This window comes from Lissotriton helveticus, chromosome 8 (genome assembly GCF_964261635.1).
Source record: "Lissotriton helveticus chromosome 8, aLisHel1.1, whole genome shotgun sequence".
Lineage (NCBI taxonomy): Eukaryota > Metazoa > Chordata > Amphibia > Caudata > Salamandridae > Lissotriton > Lissotriton helveticus.
Window position 1 is genome coordinate 282871029 of NC_136069.1, and position 14371 is coordinate 282885399.

Genomic DNA, 14371 nt, shown 5'->3' on the forward strand with positions numbered 1-14371 from the left:
TTTCTCAATTCAATGAAGGTTTCTCTTCTACCCTCCTTCAGTGGAGGTACACCCGTCAAAACAACCACAAAGGGGGAAACTTCCGGTGGTAAGTTGATTGTTTTAAAACTAGCCGGCCTTGTCCTTGGTTCCTGAGTCTTATTTGAGGAAGAAGTTGATGTTGGGTTAGCATCCAAACCATTAGGTCCCTTTGCTGGCTGATTGCTCACTTTTTTTGGGCCAGAGGATGTCTGCATCTCCGGGGTGGGACCAGTCACACTAAGGGTTGGGGGAGATACAACAGATTTGCCCCCTGTTTGAATCGAATGCTGTGTTACTGTTCCTAGGTTATCTGATGTGATTTTGGCCTTAGTGGAAGAATCTCTCGAAGGCTTGCTACCAGATGTATTTGCCAGAGGCACATCTTTTGTGTTCCCGTGCGTCTGTGTAGGCACATTCCCACTTACCATATTAGCCCATTTTGAATTGATTAACGACGTCAGTCTATCAATTTTGGATATTAAGGGCTTAATTTGAGCCGCTATCGTAGCTTCAAGGTCCGATTTCAGATCTATTACCATATTTTCGACCCAGCAAGGTATGCCTGATGCAGAGTTAGGGGTAGGTGAAACAAGGTTGTGATTCCTAATTTTAGTTTTAGGCTTTTCCTTAATCTTAAACACGTTTTTAACAGAACCTGAGTTCCCTAATTCTGATGGTGCAGGAATAGCTCCTACCCTTGATACTTGGGGATGTTTATCTGCAATTAGCTCTGACTTTTCGAATGATTGGCAGGCTTCTAGGTCTGGAGTGGCCTCAAGATCAACGTATGACGGGTCAGAGTCTGAATGAGTTACCGATAGATCGACTGCGTTAGGGACTGTATGTGTGCCAGCAGCAGGCGAAGGTAAGGGGAGGGAACAATTAGTTAGGGGTTGCTGGGCAGGTGAACTTGCAGTTGCTAGATGGCCCAGGGACGAGCGTTTGGCATTCATAAGGTCCAGAGATACCCTTTTTTCCAATAAAATAATGCTATGGTCAATTGTCTCATTAACCCGGGAGATAGATTGGTCTATAGGCCCAATGACCTGTGCTACAGCCATTGCTTTTTTAGTGTTACTTCTAGTTCTACCGTGCATGGTAGACATTTGTGAAGGCCTATGCTCTGAGTGATACCAGTAATAACAGTTGAAAGTTGAAAACCAAAGGCGATGCGCGTTAATGCCCTTGGTTAAATTCCTGTAGAGTGAGAGGGGGTGTGGCACTGGGAGGGGGCGCGGCTCACGCGGGAAGAGGCAACAGCTGATGGAATTGAACGCTGAGCCTCGCAGTCCCGGGGCCGCGCCTCTCGTCTCCTCTGCGGCCTCGCCGGTGGTTTTCCTCCGCTTCTCAAAGGGCACAAGGGCTGGAACACTGGAGGGATCACAAGCTACTCCTGTAGCGTCAGGCAAGGGTTTGTGATAAAAACCTCAAGGCGAGCGGCTCCCGCGAAGCGGGGGCCGCGAGAGGTTATGAGCAAGCAGGTGGGGGCGTGGCACTGGGAGGGGGCGCGGCTCACGCGGGAAGAGGCAACAGCTGATGGAATTGAACGCTGAGCCTCGCAGTCCCGGGGCCGCGCCTCTCGTCTCCTCTGCGGCCTCGCCGGTGGTTTTCCTCCGCTTCTCAAAGGGCACAAGGGCTGGAACACTGGAGGGATCACAAGCTACTCCTGTAGCGTCAGGCAAGGGTTTGTGATAAAAACCTCAAGGCGAGCGGCTCCCGCGAAGCGGGGGCCGCGAGAGGTTATGAGCAAGCAGGTGGGGGCGTGGCACTGGGAGGGGGCGCGGCTCACGCGGGAAGGGGCAACAGCTGATGGAATTGAACGCTGAGCCTCGCAGTCCCGGGGCCGCGCCTCTCGTCTCCTCTGCGGCCTCGCCGGTGGTTTTCCTCCGCTTCTCAAAGGGCACAAGGGCTGGAACACTGGAGGGATCACAAGCTACTCCTGTAGCGTCAGGCAAGGGTTTGTGATAAAAACCTCAAGGCGAGCAGCTCCCGCGAAGCGGGGGCAGCGAGAGGTTATGAGCAAGCAGGTGGGGGCGTGGCACTGGGAGGGGGCGCGGCTCACGCGGGAAGAGGCAACAGCTGATGGAATTGAACGCTGAGCCTCGCAGTCCCGGGGCCGCGCCTCTCGACTCCTCGGCGGCCTCGCCGGTGGTTTTCCTCCGCTTCTCAAAGGGCACAAGGGCTGGAACACTGGAGGGATTACAAGCTACTCCTGTAGCGTCAGGCAAGGGTTTGTGATAAAAATGAATATGCGAATGGTTGAAAGAAAAATAACGAGATTATATATGCTGATTAGATATGCTTAATTTAAGATTAAATCCGCGACTTCAACACCGGAGGGAATAGCAGCGGGCCACGCGCACTCTGCGTACTAACGCGAAGAGTTGTGACGGATCAGTGTTAAAGCCTATTTATTGTCTCTTTATATTTTTTGTGTGGTTTCTGTATCAACCTTTTTAAAGCCACCTATTGTGATGAGATTTTTTAAAGATTTACAATATTTGTTTTCACCAACCCTCTTTGTCATTCCACAGTGGGATGTGAACTTAGATTTCATTTTTTGTTGAATGACCCTTTTGAGACAATTCGCAGTTGTTCCGTAAGGTTTTTGTTGTTCAAAATGATCTTTCTCATCACCATAACATCTGCTTGGCGTCTGAGTGAGCTACAGGCTCTTACTGTCAAGCTACTATCTACAACATTCTTCCCAGATAAGTTGGTTTTGAGAACCCAAGCTTCTTTTCTACCAGTAGTTACTTCATTTCATGCTGGGCAAGCTATCACCCTTCTGGTATTCTTCATTGTTAGAACCCCAAGAGGGCACTATGCTTTTATATTGATTGTACAAAAGAACCTCTGGTGGATGATCAGCTATTTGTGGGTTTCTCCTGGATAATGTAGCGCAAGAACGGACAATCCGCTGGTAAATTGTTCTTTACAGAAAGACCTCCTACAAAGTGGAGAAGAATCAGCCTCCAGAGGGCCAACAGGCTCATTGCACTAGAGCTAAGGCTGCGCACACTGCGCTAGCACATAGAGTACAGTGGAGTGGTGTGGCTCACTGGTTAGAGGCGGCAGACCGGGAAGCAGAGAACGCCCCCCCCCCCGGACCAGGGTTCAATTCCCGACGCGGCAGGGTCAGCGGACTCGATAATTCTCGCCTCGGTGCCTACTCTAACCAGGGATCACACTCTGCAACTCTGGGCATTAAGCTTGCCTCATCTCTACAACGGCCCCCCACAGACGCCGGGGATGCCTGGTTTCACCTTGGAGATACCCAGAAGGGACCATCTCACAGGGAAAGCCAGGACGGGTTCCCCAGCGGTCTTCAGCGCCGGGACGCTTACGGGCAGCTATGCGCTTTACAAGTCCCACACATTTGCATTTACATTTACATCACCGGAACATTTGCCAAGTGGCTAAGTGGGCGTCAGTACATACGTTTACGAAGCAGTATTTCCTAAACAGTCTGGTCCTTTTCAGAGGGGCCTTTTTCCAGCTCATTCCTCCAGACATTGTTGGTCTGACCCAGTTTACATGCCAGTTTGCCGATATGCTTTGCGTCTGAGGGCACGAATAACCTAAGAAAGTAACTGATGTGGGTGACGCTTATATGTGGCTACGCTCATCACTTTAGGAGTGTAACAACATCATCCTCGGTATGATACCAATTTGCGGTGTGCGGCATCCAGTCTGACTCCTGGGGAATATTGACAAAGTGAGGAATCAGGAGTCAGAGCTAAGTAACTTGTTCATTTCTCACAACAGAGCTCATGTTGTGGTTGGTTACTGTTCTTTTGTTTTTAAGATTTTGTTTTCTGTCAAAGATTTGACTTTTAGTAATAAGTGAATCTTTTTGATTTTTTTAATGTTTGTACTCCTCTAATTATTGCTTTTGTACTATTCTAACATAAAATGTCATCTAGGTCTAATGTCCTGATGAATAAAATTAAAGTAAGTTGTGGAAATTAACACTAAGCATTTTCTAATTAAAAAATAGAGGCTGAAATCCCCCTATAAATTGTTTGCTGTTATCAGTATTTGACATTAATAAGAAATAGCCACCTTCCTGTACATTTGATACTAATGTTTTTCACCTTTGTTTGCAGTGTAGCGTCTTGTGACTCTTAAGCTGCTGAATGGAAGATGAGCTTGGCACTGCATGAGGTGTTTAGTTGCTGTCGCCATCTTGAAACTGACAAAGCAACTGAAAGAAAGGTCAGAATAATATATCTTGTTTCACAGATGAATTGTAGAGAAAAGTAACCTAGCCGCAAGTTACTAAATATGTTCCTTTTAATATATTTTTGTTTTTTAGAAAGAAATAGAAAAGTTCAGGCGACTCTTGCGTGATCCTGAAACTGTTCAACATTTGGATCGCAATTCAGACTCTGGAAAGGGGAACCAGCTCAACTGGGATGCTTTGTTCAAGTACGTACAGTCCAAAAATCCAAGTTCATTTCTTTTGCAACTTGGCTATTTGTTAGTGTTCCCACTTCCTGTATTGTCCTCCCAGAAGAGAGGACATAAGAGCTCGTGATAATGTCTAGAAAAGCCAAAGTTATGTGATCTGCATGGTTGATTGAAGATGGCGTTAATGGTTTCTTTAAAACCAACCAAAGAAAGTCCAAACTTGTTAAAAGAAAAAAAAGATGGTTTCAGAACATACTTTTCTACAGGATCAGCATAGCTTTCATAATTGTAAGAAGTAAAATACATTTTTTTTGCATACAAGGCAAATTTAGAAGCAGGGAGTATGGTAAACTTGCGCAGTAATATTTTGTTTTGCGCCATAGATTTACCTCCTCCTTTTCGAGCCTTACTATTGAGCAGCATTGACGGATGCCATCAATGTAAAGTGAATATTTGGTCTTACTCTAGATCCTGCCATGAAGCAGCTTAAAACATTAAACTTGTCCTTTTAAAATCATATGGTGCCAATTAAGCGTCTGTGTGAAAAATGGAATAGAGGCAGGTTGTAACTATAGTAAAACATAATTCTATTTGAAGGAGAATTGGGACTATAGTAAACATAATTCTCGTTTTTACAAATTTGTTAACTTAAAAGCAAGTTCATGGTATTTGAAAAAGTATACTTTTCCAGCTAAAGCATTTTTTTTGTTTAAAGTTTGTCGACACAGAGTAGGCTGGTATTCATCTTCGAAAGGAATTAAATAACTGTTCCTCACTGTGCAAGTATAATCCCACCCCAGGAAGAGTAGCCTTTGTTAGAAAGGTTCCTTCGAAAGACAGATTAAAAGTTCAAGCTAAAATGTAATCTGTCTTTCGAAGGAACTCCCTGTCCCAGAGGTGTTTGGAACTCCCTGTCCCATCAGGTTTGTTTTACAAAGAGTACAGGCAGAGGCTTTCCAGTACGCCTTATAGATAGTCACTTCTTTCCCAGGCAAGAAATGATACCGAAGATTTCATTGGTAAGTAAGAAAGTCCTTAGGACATTTACATTACTTTCCATGTCAGGATGGTGGTCCTTTTCCCATTGATTGCTTTAGGACTATATGCAGTGCACTAATTAGAACTAGGCATAGTCACATGTACTGCAAAGCTGTGGATCATTTTCCTGAACAACTACTTTGGTGCTAGGACATCTGCGGTGTGATACAAATGATGAATATGTTTCTCAAAATGGGTGGTATGATGCACTCTGATTTATAAGAATGTGATTAAAATCTTTTCTCATTCACCTGATTCTACCCTTAGATCTCATGGAGAAATAGTTTACTAATGTTTTATTCTTTTTTGTTTCGGGTCAGTTTTGTAAATGAAACTTGAAAATGTAGAACCATTAAATAATCTTGCATGCAGTAACCTAGTGCCAGACTTACTCATTGCAATATTTGCTAAATTCCAGTTTACCAGTGTTGTACTCTACACCTAATGTGTTCCCCTCTGGGGATGAACGTTGTCTTTTCATCAATAGCTGTATTTGGGAGTATTTTGTACTACAGGCGAAGTTCCAGCATTGGGAGCTTGAAAACGCAGGCCAGCTAGTATAAGCTCCACAAGTTCCTTGTTAACCGTGACTGACATTCGCGAGTCAATCGAAGATTGATGAAAAGACAACATTGAAACGACTCGCGTTACCAATGCAGTGTTGTATTTCCTGTGATTAAATGTTACCCCCTGATGATGACCTCGCTATAAAAGCTCATGCATCCCCAGTTGGCATTATTTCTGCCAACCTGTTTAAGATCCCTCTCTACATATAAATCAAGTATACCACTTGTGGATATTCAATAGTGATATAAGTGACTGAAAAAGAAATACTTGGTCCGGTAGAATAAGACCAGGAATCCTAAAGATGCACCTTCATCCCCAGAGGGGGAACACATTCGGTGTAGTGAGTTGAAAACAATTTGGACATTCCACATACTCACAAACTTTACGAGATTTTGGATTTTGTCTAAAAAGTTGTCTTTATTTGTTATGATCTATCATAATTTTTCTTTCCTTCATCTATGTCTATGTAGTAGTGTTTTTTGTCAATTGGATTAAATGTATATATATATATTGTTAATGTTGTGTACTGCAAACAAACAGGTCAAGATAAAATGAACACATTTCGGATTAAAACAAGTGTATAAAATAAAATATTAGGTTAACTCTCAAATACACTGGATTCAAGTGGATGTTTTCTTAAGAATGCGGATGTGTATTGATGGCCACGTGGGGTCTATACATTTTGTGTTGTGTTGTGTAGATCCCTCCCTATATGCTGACCTAATTGGAACATACCCCTTTATTTTTTTGTTTGAATTTGTTTATTGAGTTTTGACATTTCCAGCACATTAAACCAGAATTTCTTTTTTCTAAATTACATATATATACAGACACTTGGAAGGGGGGCTTGAACGTCATGGGGGACCCAAGAAAGCCTTCAGACTGCGCTCTACCCCAGGCGTTTCCAACCGGCCACTCTGCACCTTTGGTTTCATTATCACTACCCATTTGGGTTGGACTTTGCTTGCTTCCCCACACCCAGTACTGACCTGGAAAAAAAGCTGTCTTCTGGGAACTGCAGTTCCTACCACTCTGCAGTCAGTATACGGTCATGTGATCAGGGGCAAGTTGCACTCCGACCAGTAGGAGTGGAGCAGGCCTTTTAAAGGAGCGGGTGGAGCAGCATCCTGTTGTATAGCGGCATCCGACGAAGGCTGTAAAGCCGAAATGCATTATGCCCAAGTTACCCAATAAAGGCTTCCCTTGGATTCCCCTGAGTGGCCTCATACTTTTCTTTACTGGAGGAGTCTGTGGTGATATATACATTTGCAGTGTTTCAGCAAGCAGTTATGTATTGGAATTTATACATAGTTGTTACATATCTGTATTACATTGCTGAAGTTACATGCCTATTGATTCAGTCCGTATTGATCATATGCTTCCCGCGATACACCTGTGGACATGTGCCCCTGGCTTGGGAGCTATGTCTGCCGTCGCTATTGTTGAGGGTTGTAATGTACCGGTGGAAGGGTTACGCTCCCTATCAAGTGGTACCAATGCTATATCTGTCGGGATGCATCCCTAACTCAGAACTTTTGTTATTTAACTAGGGTGATAATTAGGGGGTCAACAGGGGTTTGTGCAGGCGGGGGGGGGGGGGTCACCGTTTGATGGCTTGTGGCCATTAGGCAGTGTGGATCATACCCCCTTATGTGGAGATTATGTCTAAACTGATCATCACAATTTGATCAGGTGACCTACGATGTCCTCTTTTCGTTGGATTTTCCCAATTTAAAAGTGAACAGACACTCCTATTTGGCAAGGAACTTCTTTTAACAATTCATTCTTTTCGTTTTTGCATTGAGTGATGTGTCCTCTGATCTAAAATTCCAATACCAGTGGTATTGTATTAGAGTGGCAGTGTGCTTCATAGGCCGGATGAAGCATTTAACTCACATTTACAGATAGGTAGCACAGTAGTCTGTAGTAATGCTATGGTTGAAAAAGTGTCATGTGGCCTGCATGGATGGTGTTTTTGTCATGTGAGATACCCCTATCATGTTTTTCAGTGTATGTGTCTTCGAACTTGAATTAAAAAGAGTAAGAGATGGAATGCAAATTCTTTGGATTTTAGTGTATAAATTGACAGGAAATGTGTGGGTGCAGTCTGGCATTTTTTAAAGTGTTTTGTGGGTGAAACCTTTTTGCAGCATTAGTATAGCTATGCTTGCGTGAAAAGAAATTGTGAGAAAACACAGTCATGCATGTGGAACCTACCATTTTGGAGTATCTCTTTTCTGTCATTAGCCATTGCAACACTCAAACCTTTCTCCCATCTCTTTCTTTCTCTCCATATCGTATTGACAGCCAGCATATTACCTGTCATCAAGAAGTCAAGAGGCCTCCATTTAATTCCTGCAAGCACTGACCTATCTCCTATATTGCCATATTTAACCTCAAAGCTGTATGTTACTCTCTGCAGCGTGTTCATCGTGCAAGCAAAGTTAATGAAGAATATTCTCTAGGCCAGCTGTTCTTAACCTGTGGTCTGTGGACCTCTGTGCATCCATTGCGCCTACTCCGGGGGCTACAGATTTCTAGAAAACTAAGCTATAATTGCATATTAATAACATACATACATAGGAAATAAATAGTAACATTAAAAAGTTATGTGAAGGAATTTGAAATTGGAGGCTAAAAATTAAGTTGGTGTCCTCTGCTTGATTCATGGGAGCAGCGCAAGTACTGCAAACAGAATATAGTATGGGCGATAGGTTGGGCTATTTAAAGCACAGACAAAAAGAGGGTTTGCACTAGGAGCAAGAAAATATGTACATGCTAGATTCTAGCATAATTGCTTCATCTTATAGAATTAAACACCAAGTTTAGAAAAGCTCCAACCTTCCTACCCTGTTGATGTTTTTGTTTGTTAATAGAATAAACTATTTTTTATTTGTGTGTTTGCTTGATGTTTACTTGTTCCTGCTTCTTTGTGAATTTTTTGATGTTCAAATAGTAGATAGTAGAAAGTTTAAGAACCACTATTATGCTATGAGTATTTGGCTTTTTACTGTGAGCAACTTCTTTCCCTTCTGTGATGCTCTCCTTCTAGCTTATAGATGCTACTTTGACAAAGTCAATTCAAGGCAGGTACACGCCTATAAAGAAATAATGTTAAAAAATAAATAATTTGAGTTCGTTCAATTGCCTTTTTAGGGTATTAGGATTTATATGTGTGCTTTGGTAGGAAGTCCTCTTACTTGATTAGGTGTAGCTGGGTTCGGATTTGGTCACAGAAAATGTTTAATATAGTTTATGTGAGAGGCCTACTTGTTTGTAAGGAAATAACGGAAGTTAAGGGTCACACCATACAATTAGCTTGAATGATCGTGCTAAAGATTCCTCGGCATAGCTTTATACTCCCATTCTCTGAGTAGGTAACAAATGTTGGAGCCTGCTTTGATGCAAGTATGTGCTTCAGATCCCTGATAAAAGCAGTGTTCAGCATTTACTATCCTCAATGTAGCAAGCTAAGTTCCATTCTTCCACTCTTATCCCCACAGCATAAAGCCATTTCTGTTGAGGCAGCATGTCATCCCCATCTAGACTACTGCACCAGCTTTTATGTTGGCCTCCTAGCTTGCCAAATCCTATGGCTGCATAGGATGCAAAATGTGGCTGCCTGTTGATGTGTTTGGCAGGGAGAAGAGAACATGTGTCTCAAGGACATGGGACATTATTCCGGTTAGCAGACTGCAGCAGAATGGCTTTCTGATTCTGTAGATAGTATTCACATGTGTTAACATCCTTGGTCTAAACTACCTGGAGAGTAAAATCAGGGTACCACCTATTGAGGATGCCAAGAAGCTTATATTCGAGATTCCTTCCTATACCTTGCGGTAAACTGAAAGATAGACAAAGCAAATCTTTTATTGTTTCGGGACTCCTCAGCACCGCTATCCTAAATAACTTCCTTCAAGAGACAAATGTGAAAGTTACAAAGGTCATAATTTATTCATGATTGAGTGGCCCTTGAAAAAAGATATTGTTTTAACTGAAAATTAAAGTTATCTTGTATCTCCAAACATTGTTTGCTGGAGATTACTCTTGTAACACTGGGTATTACAATGTACTAGCACAGACAACTCAACAGCTAGAATACATAGGAGTATTCTCTATTGAACTAAGGAAACATGATTATTTTCATTGCTAATTGTAACCCCAAAATGTATGTATTGTTGTAGAATTTTTAGAAAGGAAACGTAGCGGAATGGAAAGGTAATACACACATTGCTTGTTTTTAACTAATAGTGAAATATTTGAACATGAATAAATTACATTTTCTTCTGAACATTGCTTTGTGTTCTTCTTACAGGTATCTGCAGAAATACATCCGCAAAGAAACGGATAATCTTAAAACAGCAAAACCAAATGTGTCAGTTGCCACTCAAACTACTCGTCAGAAAAAGCTGCAGGAGATCAGTAGCTTGGTCAAGTATTTCATCCGATGCGCCAATAAAAGTAAGTGTTTTTAAAATAAAGTTATCTGATGTCCTGACTAGTCAAGTCAAGTCAATAAAGCTTTATTCGATTTGTGTCATAAAATCATAAAAGCACAAATTTAAAAAATGAATGAACAATCAGTACAGAATTAAAAACGACATATAAAAATACAGATTATAAATTCATTAAATAGTAAAATTATAAAATTCATAAGGTCAGAAGTACCATACGGATGAGGGGACATTATGTATGGGTTAACTTGTTCGGATCGTGTATGGAGTGATAAATATGTACACTAAGAGATCTGTTCCAGGTAGAGAAAAACATGTTCAAACAATGAGAGACAGAACTTGATATGTTTTAACTAGTTGGTGCTCTTTACATGGTATTACGGTATTTTATAACTAACCTTAAAAAAGAAGATACTGCCTTAGTTACAATGTCAGTCTCTAATTGTTGACGTTTTAGAAATGCCACTCTACACTTATTTAACCCCCAGGTCTTAAGTATAGAATTTACAAAACAGGGTACAGTGAATATTGGACTGATAAGAAACATCACCACATGGGCAATTTGGTAGATCCCTAGACCAGTCGTTGCATTCTGGGAAAGTTATTAATCTATAAAACAAATCGGTGCGAAAACTTGTCAATAACATCCGAGTATAACAACTTGGTTCATGAAGCAAGTACGGTTGGACCCCCTCACAGATGGTCATCAGGTGGTTTTTCATCACTGTACGTTTCGTCTTTTCGACGAGCCACCTTTTGTTTTCTAGATGTTCCATGGCCGCCTTTTTAAAAGTATTTCTGGATACTAGTTCCATACTTGCAGGCATGTCAAAATATTCAGGGTGCCCAATCTCGCGCATCAAGTTTTTTACGTAGTGAATCCATTTAATATTGACCACTCCATCTAATTTAAGGCAATCTACGATGATGTCTCTATTCAAACCCATTTCTGCTGTAACCCATATCTTATGCCATAACAAAAGGGGAGCAATTTTGATGGTATCTGTGATATAAGTTCGACCCAATTCACTGTGGCAGCTGTAAGTCGCTGTGGATCTAGGCACTGCTAACAAGTAGCGGGTGAAGTGAATTTCACATCTTTGTATCTGTTCTGCCTTTTCAATCCCCCAGATACCTGCCCCATAAGTGCCAGTGGAGATACACTTAGATTTGTAGATCTGCAACAATACTGGGACGGGCCTCCCTCCCAGTTTCTTTGCAAAATTTGCCACGGCACCTAGGGCCCTAGAAAAGGCCAATTTTCTTGCGGTCACAGCATCCTGCCATGTCCCATTTTTATCAAAGTTGATGCCTAGGTAAGAAAATCTGTTGGAATTCTCAATCTTGTTTTTACCCAAGAAAATAGCATGTATATTCTTTATCCTGCTTCCACATATCATAGTATATGTTTTAGGCACGTTTATTTGTAACCCTTTTGCATTCATGTATGTTGTGAATTTTATTACTGTCCTCTGAAGACCAATCTTGGTCCGTGACATTATTACGGCATCATCTGCATACAAGAGGATAGGGATAGGGGTGTCTCCAACTCTTGGATAGTCATGTTGGAATTCGCTGAGATACGGTCCTGTACTGTTAATATAGAGGGTGAAGAGAAAGGGTGCTAAAATGCACCCTTGTCTCACACCTCTCTTTATTTCGAATTTAGAATTGCCAAACCAAACCCTAGCTCCCGCCCCCCGATACAATTCCTTAATGAATAGGAGGATCTGGGGGTCTACACCCATATCACTGAGTGTGCTCCATAAGTTTTCGTGCTCCATACAATCGAAAGCTGAGCTTTGATCAACGAACGTCAGGAAAAGATTCCCCTTCTTAGCCCCGGTGTATTTTGCAATTATCATGGCAAAGTTGAGACCCTGTTCTATGGTACCTCTCCCTGTCAGAAACCCATACTGTAAATTGGAAATGACTTCCTTCTCCTCTGCCCATTCTTGTAACCTATTTAAAATGATCCTACCGGCCATTAAGGCATCCAGTAAGGATATGGGACGATAACAAGTTGGATCATTTCTGTCCCGCTTTTTAAAAATAGGAACTACAATGGCTTACAACCAAGTTGATTAAATTTGTATCTATTAAACAGTTTAACACATTAGTTAAGCCCATAGGTCTATTTCAAATATATAGACGTCAATCGGGACGCCATCAGGCCCTGGCGGTTTTCCTGATGCACTTTCTTTACTAGCTCTGTGGACTTCCTTACACTCAAATACTATGCCCAAAGGAAACATACTGGATTGTCTATTATCATCAGATGTGTTAGTTAAAATATCCATATAACTTTCATCTGTTGTAACCTTATCATAAACACCATAGAAATGTTTGACCCAGATTTCTCCAGGTATAGCTAGGTCTATTATATCTGTCTCTTGGTTTGAGATGAAAGAAGCATTAACCACTTTCCAAAAGGATATATTATCATTCCTCACACATGCTTCATATAGCATCTGCCAGGCTTCCCTTTTTAATAGTTTTTTCCTTTTGGCAATTGTTACACGATACAGTTTTCTGGCATTTCGCACTAACTCATTCGATCTAGGTACTTCGTGTAAGGCACGTTTCAAATTAATATGTGCCTTTGTACAATCCTTATCAAACCACCTTTGGGTTTTATTAGAATTATTGCAATGATCCTTAGTTAACAATTTCCTTATTTCCTCCGCTATTTTAAGGAAAGAATGAAAAACAATTTAGTGATACTCAGTTTGTGAAGGGCACAATTCCATGTTATTAAAGGTCTGTTTAATAAGATTTTGGAGAAACATCTCAGGTTCAATATTAGCCCATTTAATGGAGTACTATTTGAACTCGCGAGGCTGATGGGAAGATTATATATCACATCTCCCTTCATGTGTTCATCCACGCCTTTCATTTTCAGAGCCAAAGAAATTGGATAGTGATCACTCAATAAGGTATCAATTATTTCCCATGAGGACACTTGTGCTGAATACCTGGATGATAGGAGTGCAAAATCGATAGTAGTGTTGCACCCTCTCCCATGAAAAGTAGTCTGAAATGATAACGGAGGTGAACATAATTCATTCACATGGGACAAATCAAAATGAAAAATCAGGTTATTCAGCAGTTCCCCTAGCTTCGAATGTGTAAAATGCGTGGGGCTGTCCTTATTATCTCCTAGACCACAAATTCCCAAGGCACTTCGTGGGCACAGGGGACAGTTAAAATCGCCCAACCATAGTATGGCAATGTCACCTAACGCATTTTGCTCTAGGCTAAGTAGGTTGCTACTGAGATTATTTAGGACATTCTCCTGCAGTAGTCTAGGTATGTTATTATAAAAATTTATTATGATCAAATGTTTACCTCCTCCCCGAGTGACTGTTAATATCTGATAGTTCTCTGTTGCCATGAATTTTACAACTGATACTCCTCCTAAGGTCGAGACATAAGTGCATAGCCCCCCTTTATTTCTCCAATGTGAAGAGATGCTAGCTGCTGTATTAAAGGTTTGGTACCCAATTATATGAATTTCTTGAACGGACCTAGTTTCTTGAAGACATATTACAGTGTAATCTTTTATTAAATCTAACCATTCGGGAAGACCTACTTTATCCAACAGGCCGGCGATATTCCAGCTCGGGCTTTTTGATTGTATAGGTTTTTCCCCGTTGGTGAAAGCGCTTTCTGGAGTCACCTCTTTTGGGGAAATAACATTCTCCAGTTCCCCTACTTTTCCCACTAGACTAGGCACAAGATCCTTGTTATGTCCACACCAGATGATCTTAGAGATTGATCTAAATCTCCACTCCCTATTGCCCTTACAATAATATGTTTTTCCAGAGTGATGGCCTGATCAATATCATTAGGGGTCAGTCAATCCACCAGGTCCAGTA

The 14371-nt window shown here is 41.5% G+C and overlaps 1 protein-coding gene across 1 annotated transcript in view; it reads left to right on the forward strand.

The window, feature by feature from the left end:
• ATM (ATM serine/threonine kinase) overlaps nt 1-14371 on the forward strand; it is a 1424234-nt gene that overhangs the window by 41883 nt on the left and 1367980 nt on the right. The window contains exons 2-4 of the mRNA XM_078657051.1: nt 4131-4239; nt 4340-4452; nt 10355-10500. Coding sequence (XP_078513177.1) covers nt 4168-4239; nt 4340-4452; nt 10355-10500 — 331 coding nt within the window. The 5' untranslated portion in view covers nt 4131-4167. The remainder of the gene's footprint in view (nt 1-4130; nt 4240-4339; nt 4453-10354; nt 10501-14371) is intronic.